Below are 9,025 nucleotides of genomic sequence, written 5' to 3' on the forward strand. Positions count from 1 at the left end.
CACGCGGGTTCAGGCCGTGTATAATCTAATGCCGCCTATGCTACAATTCGCCTACATCTTAGCACAAACTATTTAGCTACTCATGCTACGGGTAAAAACAATAACAAAACTAATAAAGTAAACAAGGGAATTCATGCTAAAAACTGTAGAGCAAATAATTAACATAAACAATGATAACGGTTGCGGGAATCTACTTAGCAATTCTAAACTATTGATAAAATAAAGATGAACTAAAAGTAGGGCAGCAGAATACCGAATTGCAGAGGAAAGATTAGGACTAGGAATTACAAATCCAATGCTCACAATAATCCCAAACCCTAGCTATCTATCAAGAACCGTATGCAAAAACTTAATGAAAAATACTGAATAAAACTTAATTCAAAACTCAATGCCTACTGAATGTTTCTAGGTTACGTTATATAGCAAATAACGTAACTTCTTATTTCCTAAACCTAGCATCATGGGCTTGCGCTTCCTCAGTCTTCTAATTTTCGTCTAAAATAGCAGTTGGGTCGATCGACTGATAGGACTGGTCGATCGATCGGTCCTCAAAGAAACAATAGCTTCGGAACCGATAGTTGGTCGATCGACTGAAGGAGGTGGTCGATCGACTGGATGAGCTGCTACTTGCCTCTTATAAACTCGTGGATTTGTCTTTTGGGCCTTGAATTGCGCACCAAGCTCGTTCCTTAAGTGATTCCTTAACGTCATTTGCAATGCAGGGTACTCGGGGACGGATTTAGCTTGATTTTCCCGTTAAATTCTTCACATTTCTGCAATAATGTACAAAACACTAAGTAGACGGAAATAAGGAGAAATGCAAAGATAAACTACACGAATGAGCTCGAAATGCGTGTAAAATGGGATGTAAAACATCATATAAAAGACACGCATCACACGCTGACTGGTAATGGTTTAGATGAGGAATCCATTTTTTCGATATCAATGAATTGGTTTGCGGAATTCACTTGGTCTTCTTCCTCTGTTTCGGTCTCAAACTCGTCACTTGTGTCGAAACCGCTGCTGCCGCTGCTATTGTTGGTGTCGCTTTTCTCTCTTTCCTTCTCGGAATTGCTCTCCTCGGATTCCTCACTGCTGCTGCCGCCGCTATCCCCGCCGCTGCTGGTGTCGGTTTCGTCCAATGACTCGGAGAAACCCGTTGATTCTGAGGATGAATCGAGCCAACCACCATGGCCGTTGGAACGAGGAGGCGAGACCCCTGGTGGCGTGGGTTTTGCAAGCCCAATTCGTTTCCCGGTGGTCCGTCGCTGAACCGTGAAGGGTGTCAATCGGGTGGTTATGGATGCAATGTGGGGATTGTTATTTAGTGAGGAATTTTGATAGGAAGTAGGGTTTTCTGGTTGTATAAATAGAGGAGAGTCAATTTCTCCTTGTTCCGCATCAAAACGAGGCGGGCTATTCAAATCGAGGAATGGATCATTCCCGTCGTTTAAGCAAGAGAAGGTCAACCACTCGAATTTAAAAAACGAGTCTTCTGGTTCGGGGTTTGCTGCGATAGGATCGTCGCGATTTTGGAAAATCGAGAGCTGAAGCTCTGATACCATTTGCAACGTATGGGGTAGGGTGGCGGAAGCGTCTTGGTTCGTGTTTTGGACTTGTTCGTGGTTGAATGCCATTTTCGTGAAATTTGAACGGATGAATATTTTTTTTTTGAGTTTTTGTGTGAACTTTGGAGATATTTATCAAGTTAGACCTATAACTTGATAATGGTTAGAATCCTCGTAACGCGACAAGGAAGTTCCTCTTAAACGTTGGAGCGCGTCCGCGGCTTAAGTCGAGATTCGAAAACGCGTCGATCTCAATTTTGTCTCTACACTCGTGTAAACCACACTAATGCTTTGACGGTTTAAGAGAAAAGCTTCTCAAAACAAGTTTTAATTTCTTCAACAATTGAGTAAAAATGAATTACAAGCAAGCCTTTTATAAGGGCCTTAGACCGACCTAGGGGGAATGGGGGAAGACCACATTTGACCCGTAATAAATATAATTCTACTTAGATCCTAGCATAGTCTAACAATTTAATTTTATGTAGAAAAAATAAGTTGACAACATAGATTACAATGCAAGGCAAAATAAATCGTCTTGAATTTCCGCAATCGAAGCTTCCACACGGCAGCCACCGTGGGCTTGATCCCGCTTTCCCTTGTTTTGCGTGTTTGCTCTTATTTGTCAACCCGTAACTTGATTATCCGTCGTATTTATTTTGGGCTTATTTGGACGGGATTTATTCGTGATTCCCGCTGAAATTTATTAGAATTTTTAACCCTCCTCTATACGCATTAGCTCCACTCCAATCCACCAAGCCTACGACCACCCACCACCATCACCACTGTTGTCGTCACCATCACCACCGCCAGCCTACCACCACCCACCACTGTTGTCGTCACCGTTACTACCTCCAGCCTACCAGCACCATCAACACCACCGCCATCTTACACCACCATCACCGCTGTAAGCCTACCACCACCACACAACTACAACCAGCCGACCACCACTGCCTTCACACCCATCACACCAACTGACCATATATATGACCACAACATAACCCCTGCCCATATTCTTATGCACTGTCTCGAATTTGAAATGATGGGATTCCTGCTCTAACTGATAGTCTGATACTCCGAATTTGTTTTGTTTCTACAGGCAGGAGATATGCACGGTTTCAATTCTGAATGCGCATTTGGTAACCATCGCCATTTATTATAGCTGTCAACCACTCACGTCGACAGCGGCGATTTAATCGGTCACCTAATTACGCCGCCGACATCAGTCCCATAACCGACCTCAATTTCAGCCGATCTATATCCCCAAATGCCTCAATACTTAGAAATGAATCTCAAAATCACCAGATCTATATCAAAACAACCGAAAAGAGGTGTTTGACTACTATATTCGACGACATTGACTGGGTTGCGTGCCTTTGTTGCGAATTTGAAATGTTGGGAAAGTGCGGTTGGTGGTGGTCGATGCCAGCAATTGTAGATGCGCGGTTGGTGGTGGTCGCCGGCATATTCGACCGGCGGCTGCAGATGTTGGGGGATGGGGAGTGGTGGTTGGTGGCTTGGAGTTATGCGAAGAGTATCAATGAAGGTTAGGAGTTGAGACTTGAGAGTTATTTATGAAGTGCCATGCTGATAACATAAAACAAAACAAAAAAATTGCCAAGTACTCCGTATAAGACCTTCATTCTGAGTTGTTAAAAAAAAAAAAAGAGAGTTGTGAAGTTTGGTATACACGAACATAAGTAAGTACATTAAGAGCAAAATGTGATAAAAACAAAACGGCAGCTGCTGCTAATCAGTAGAGAGAAACACTGAGCTATTCGGCTCTGTTCCAAGTAGCACAATTTACGACTATGCCGATTGTGATACTCGAATTTTAAAATAAGCTTAAACCATCTTAGAATTACAATTAGTAGTACAATCCTTCCAACAAGCTAACAACCCTTTCAACCCGGCTTCTCTTGGCAGCGATACATCTTTTTCTCGTCTTTGTAGTACTCTGAGGAATTCGTCTGAGCTTAAACTCCCATCTCGATTCAAGTCGAATATTTGAAATATGATGTCCACCACATTCTTAGTTAGACGTATTCCACAAACCTTACAAAATCACCACATCATTTTGTTAGCATGTTACATTTCTTACCCTAGAATTGTGGGAATAAACGGAAGTTAAAAGAATACATACATGAGAAGCAGCCCTTTGGAAGTCTGCCCTTGTCAATAGTCCATTCGCTTTCCCATGGCTAAATAATGCCAAAGAAAGGGGGCGTAGGCTTCTCCTTAGCTCAGCAAAGCCCCTGAATTCCTCGTATGTAATACGTATATTTTTGAGGACAGGATCATTGTTCAAATCTTCAACCTGGTCTAAAAACTTTGGTGTATGGCTCATGTCTGCAGATGCCACCATGGACAATGCAAAGTCCCTCGCTGATATACTTCCTCGCCCCTTGTGATCATAGTGAGCGAATTCCAATCGCAAAATCTATGAATAATAAATAACAAGACCCATCATCCAATGGACTAAGCTGCTATATACCAGGATGATCACATATTCACTTAAAGTTCAAAGTAAATTTTTAATTTTGAGTAAAAAGCATACTTCATCATGCAAATCTCTTAAAAATTGTACAAATTTCTTATGCTGAAGAGCTTGTTTTCCATCTTTGCCAAAGAAGTATTCAATCAGGCCACCATTTTCGACAGAGTCACCTGAAATTTTTAGGCCAAAACGCCGCCCATCACTATGTTTTGTTCCTTGTCTGTTATATGTTCGCATCAATGACATCACCTTCTGAAATTCATCCCTGTCTATTTCTCTAAAACGCCAACATAAACACATATCAGCCAACAAGAAAAGCCCATGCATGGGAAATGAGAGATTTTATTTTTTATTTTCAAAGAGGTTTTCAATAAATCTTACTCTATTTTTGCTTAGTTTTACGAAAATTAATTTATTTCTAAACATTGAGAATGATTAAATAAGTTTACCCATTGTGATCAAGGTCGAACATCTTGAAAGCCACAGAAAAGCTAGATTCCGGAATACTGAGTAGAGTTAGTAAAAAGGTATACCTGAAACCATTTAAGACAGAAAAAAGAATGACATTTTTTTTTTATTTTCACTAAAAAAATCTGTCATTTAGAAATTGAAGGAATGGGTAAAGTAATCACAACACTCACTCAGGAAATGAAATGAGGCCATCATTGTTAGTATCAAAAAGCATGAAAAACTCGGAAGTTGCGCATTGTAGTTCTCCTGGGGACTTTTCCCCTTTCAAAAACCCGCCTCTCACATAATTTGATTCAGAAGGAGGGAAAACCGGAACCACTGCTCTCATCAAGTCCGCTGGTGTCATGTAAGATTCCCCATTTGGAGCTCGTATCGAAGCAAAGTACTCAAAAACCTTCCCACATGCATAACAACATATGCCGAATCAAGTCACGACATGTAATGCTTCATTATCATTACACATTTACAAAGATGATTTGTTTTCTGAAATTATGAAAACTACCTTATGTGGAGGGCTTCTCAGTCTTATTCGCTTCTCGTAATTAAAGAAAACTCTTCTCCGATAATCATCTGGAAAAAATGGGTGTCATCATTAATAGGAATATTTATAATAGTTGGGCCTCAACCATCACCTTAAGGTTTTGGTTGAGTTGGTTCATCTATCAATCATAATTTTATTACTATATTCCAAAATGTTGCTTTTTTTTTTCTTTTTTTTTTATCGTGTAGAATAGCTAGACCTTTAAAAAGAAACTTGGTCTTTTTCTCAGGGTAAGCTCCTAAAAGGTCTGAGCAATCATCTGAAATTCCTTGATCTGCAAACGCAACAAGAGCCGACCCTCCATTAGCGGGAGAGCATGTCCAGTAGCAAAGACAAAAGCCTGACCCAACAACGAAAACGCCAGACGAGAGCCATCTCCATAATAATGCAGGTGAAGATTCAACAACAAAAGAGTTGCTTCCCCTGCAACGACTATTGTCGGGCGATGAAGACGATGTAATGAACGACTGTGATCTGCCAGAGTACCGCCTGAGTATGATATGACGGATCAATGGTTGTGATTTCCTTAAAAACGGCAACGCTGGATGCATAGTATACCGTACAGTGTTGATAATAGAAAACTAAAATTTTAGAAGAAAACACAAATGCAAAAAAATAGTTTGCGAGGAAAAAAAGGAAGCGAGAAAAATGGTAGGATCAAAGGTTTGACTCAGCATCTCTGCTCTTTTTAGTTTTTTACTCCCTCCAATTTCATTTATTGTTCCACTTTTCTTTTTCATCCATTTTCCTTATTGTTCCCTCTTTCTGTTTTTGGACAACTTTGTGTGGTCCAAAATCAATTTGATGTGGGGTCATGTGTATTGTGTGGTCCAAATTGATTCCCTTATTTCTTATGCCAAAAAGAAAAGGGAACAATAAATGAAATTGGAGGGAGTATTTTTTATTATAATCTTGGTTTCGAATAAGTTAGTCGTTGGTTTCTTCATTTCCTAATTTTCCCGCTCCGACACATGCATGTTGGATAGTGATGGACTAACGGATGTAAAAGTTGAGATTTATGTATCATGCCATCATTAGTTGATTCAAAATTCAATTGTTTATTTGTTATATTATTCTATTTTAGTTGTTTTAGTCCATTGTTATTATATTTTAGGAATGCATTTGATAAATAATTTGGTCATTTACACCTAATTTGGTCCAAATGTCATTTAGTAATTGACTTTTTCCACTTAAAAAAAATGGCCGGGACGGAGGGAGTAGCTGTTAATTGTATATATTCTCATAAGTTTCACACTTTCGTGTGATACAATTTTACAATTTTACTAAGCTTCCAGCCTTCCACTCCTTCTCTGGATTTGAGTGAACATACAATACAATTTATATTAAGCTTCTATCAACCCTACACTATAATATTATATAAATATGTGGATCGATCACAGTGGCGTATTCAGAATTTGTTCATTGGGGGTACGGTCGCGTATCTGAGATAATAGCAACGGAATTTACATTAAAATGCTAATTGTTAATAATGATAATTTTAGTACTACGAATTGACTATTAAACGGGATATTCATTTCATATAGTCACATTATTAACACAAGACAGTATTAAACAAAAATGTAAAAAGAGTTGTGTGATAACTACTTCCTAATTATAATTTACCTAGATTTAATGCATGTGTGATGCACGAGCCTATTTGTAAAGTTCTATTAAATATATATAATGTAGTAAATGTAAATGTTAATGAAAGAAGATGGACAAGATAGTGCTTGCTTATCATTCATAACGTAACCAGTGTAAATAGAATTACAAAAGAGATGTTCTAGCCAAATTACAATGATATATTTACTCTAACCGAGGCACAATCATAACCAAAAGATACACAATTAACTAAATATATACCAATATATTCTAACACACCCCAGCACTCCACAATTTCTTGGTGGCGACTCTGAACATCTTTGCATCGTTTCGAGACCCTTCACTGAGATGAAACTGTTCGATCTAAAACGATCCGGTCAAAAGCATTTTACGTCCTCGAGCGTGGATTTTTAGGCGTCGACGTCCTGATTGGCGTGTGGATGGCATGTCCACATCAAACTGCTAGTTGAAAGCGTTGATTAGGTTACCAAAGGATTTGATGCTTCCATTAGGCAGGTTGATGTACCATTGAAGCATTGGTCCGGTCAGAGTTGTTTGAAATCCTTTGCACATGCAAACCTGCCTGAACTCGCTTGGAACTGATGCAGCCAAAATTTTTTTATTTTTAGAAGGCTATATGATTTTGTGGATCCGCGGTTATATCATAGGTTTTCATAGATGGAATCACGAATTTTTTGGGAAGATGCACTCTAGCTATCTTGTTTATAAAGGGCGAGTCAGCATAACTATCTGGGCAGCCTCCTCCATGCTGATGGGTATTCCAGGTATTTTCTCGATATTTTCATGTAGTTTCTTGATTTATAGGACCACAGCCATCATGATTGCCGCTCCCGTTTCCTCATACTTGTCTTTGTCATCATTGGGGGCATCTTCCTCATCCACAATGATTACTCCTAATTTGTTTTTCGTGGAACTTGGGCTTCCAAAATTGGAGAAATCAAAGTGCTTGATGATTAATGAGAACGGTGTTTGATGCGTGCATTTTATATAGTCTTTTTGAGCTTTATTTGCATGCATTTCTATGCGATTCCCATTGTTTTAGGCTACGAAATGCCCCGAATAGTCTACTATGGTTCACTTGGCTTTAATTGCAGAAATGGACCTGAAAGAAGCAGAATTGCGCCTTTTACTGTCTCTTTAGCTCACATTTAGGAGATGGGAGAATTGGAGCGAGAATACTACTGTCTTGGGATGCGTGAAGTCGTCTTGGAAGCTAAATCATACGTGCTATGGCTGGTTCAGTGGCAGTTGACTCGATCGAGAAGTTTTGCTGGCTAAGTTGATCGATCGAGAGCTTTGTGATGAGGAGAAGTCCTCGATCGAATCCCTGTTGTATTCGATCGAGAGGTGGCTAATTGGTGTTCCTTGATCGAGTAGTCTTTGTGCTCGATCGAGAGGTTTTTGCTGGAAATTGTTCGATCGAGTAGTTTGGAAGTGCTCGATCGAACACTTTGGGATCTGATGCGAGATTTTCTTGCGTAAAAACTTATTTAATTAATATCTTAAGTTACGTATTAGGTTAATAAAATATCTCTCCTATAAATAGGAGAGACTTAATTAGGTTTAATTATCCTTTTAATCATTCAGTTTTCTGTCATTAATTTGGAGACTCTTGTCAACGTTGGTTTGCCTTTCAATTTCCAGATCTCGAATTGTGTAATTTCCTTACTCTCCTTTATTCAATTTAATTCTCTGTTGCAACAATTAATTTCCCGTCTCTTGTTTCTTAATTGCTTTCATTTAGTTTATGTTATTTACCGTTTATCATCTTAATACCATGTTTATTATCGTTTTATCTTTTGTTATTGTTTTATTTATAGTTATGAGTAGCTAATTCCCTTAATGTTAGGATTAGGGGAGCCATGATAGTAAAACAATGATGCTTTAATTATTTTAGGAAGTTTTTGTTGTGAGAATTGTTTTATAGCAATATAACGTACACTAATTATTAGGTTGAGTGCACGCGACTGAATTAATTAACCCGGTTAAATTCAGACCTAGATCGGAAGATTGGAATGAATAGACCTGTTATGAACAATAGACTACCCTAATCAGAGCGGAAGCTATTTAGGAAGAATCTAGGGCGGATAGCGGACCGGAAGGACTTTTCCACTGCCCTTCTCACATCAGACCGACTGACCTTACCTTTAGCTGATTTGTGTAATATCATGGTCAACCGACATCCTGGCATCTTTCTCTTTATTTGATCAAACCTCTATTTCATCTTTGATATTTTAATTATCATTTCTTTTATTGCTTTTATTTCAGTTCATTAGTTTAGTCGAAACAACTTAAAACCCCCATTTTGTGACCGTAGACAGATTAGAT

At 38.9% G+C, this 9,025-nt stretch overlaps 1 protein-coding gene across 1 annotated transcript; it reads right to left on the bottom strand.

Annotated features, from left to right (window-relative positions):
• Positions 1–3,294: 3,294 nt before the first annotated feature.
• On the bottom strand, positions 3,295–5,718 carry LOC141639646 (calcium uptake protein, mitochondrial-like). The gene is made up of 7 exons (XM_074448723.1): positions 5,274–5,718; positions 5,036–5,103; positions 4,704–4,927; positions 4,512–4,595; positions 4,123–4,339; positions 3,709–4,005; positions 3,295–3,620 (listed from the first exon to the last, which is right to left on the bottom strand). Exons 1-7 carry the CDS (start codon positions 5,623–5,625, stop codon positions 3,411–3,413), a joined length of 1,452 nt encoding a protein of 483 aa, XP_074304824.1. The 5' UTR covers positions 5,626–5,718; the 3' UTR covers positions 3,295–3,410.
• Between the last annotated feature and the right edge of the window lie 3,307 nt (positions 5,719–9,025).

Source organism: Silene latifolia, unplaced genomic scaffold (assembly GCF_048544455.1).
Source record: "Silene latifolia isolate original U9 population unplaced genomic scaffold, ASM4854445v1 scaffold_500, whole genome shotgun sequence".
In the NCBI taxonomy this organism is placed as follows: Eukaryota; Viridiplantae; Streptophyta; class Magnoliopsida; order Caryophyllales; family Caryophyllaceae; genus Silene; species Silene latifolia.

What these genes read in the sequence shown, in the direction of transcription:
- LOC141639646 (XM_074448723.1), bottom strand. Translation starts at nt 5,625, where the DNA reads ATGCATCCAGCGTTGCCGTTTTTAAGGAAATCACAACCATTGATCCGT. An exon ending in TAAGAGATTTGCATGATGAA is followed by an intron (nt 4,006 to 4,122) that starts GTATGCTTTTTA and finishes TATTATTCATAG; the next exon opens with ATTTTGCGATTGGAATTCGC. An exon ending in TCCAAAGGGCTGCTTCTCAT is followed by an intron (nt 3,621 to 3,708) that starts GTATGTATTCTT and finishes TGATTTTGTAAG; the next exon opens with GTTTGTGGAATACGTCTAAC.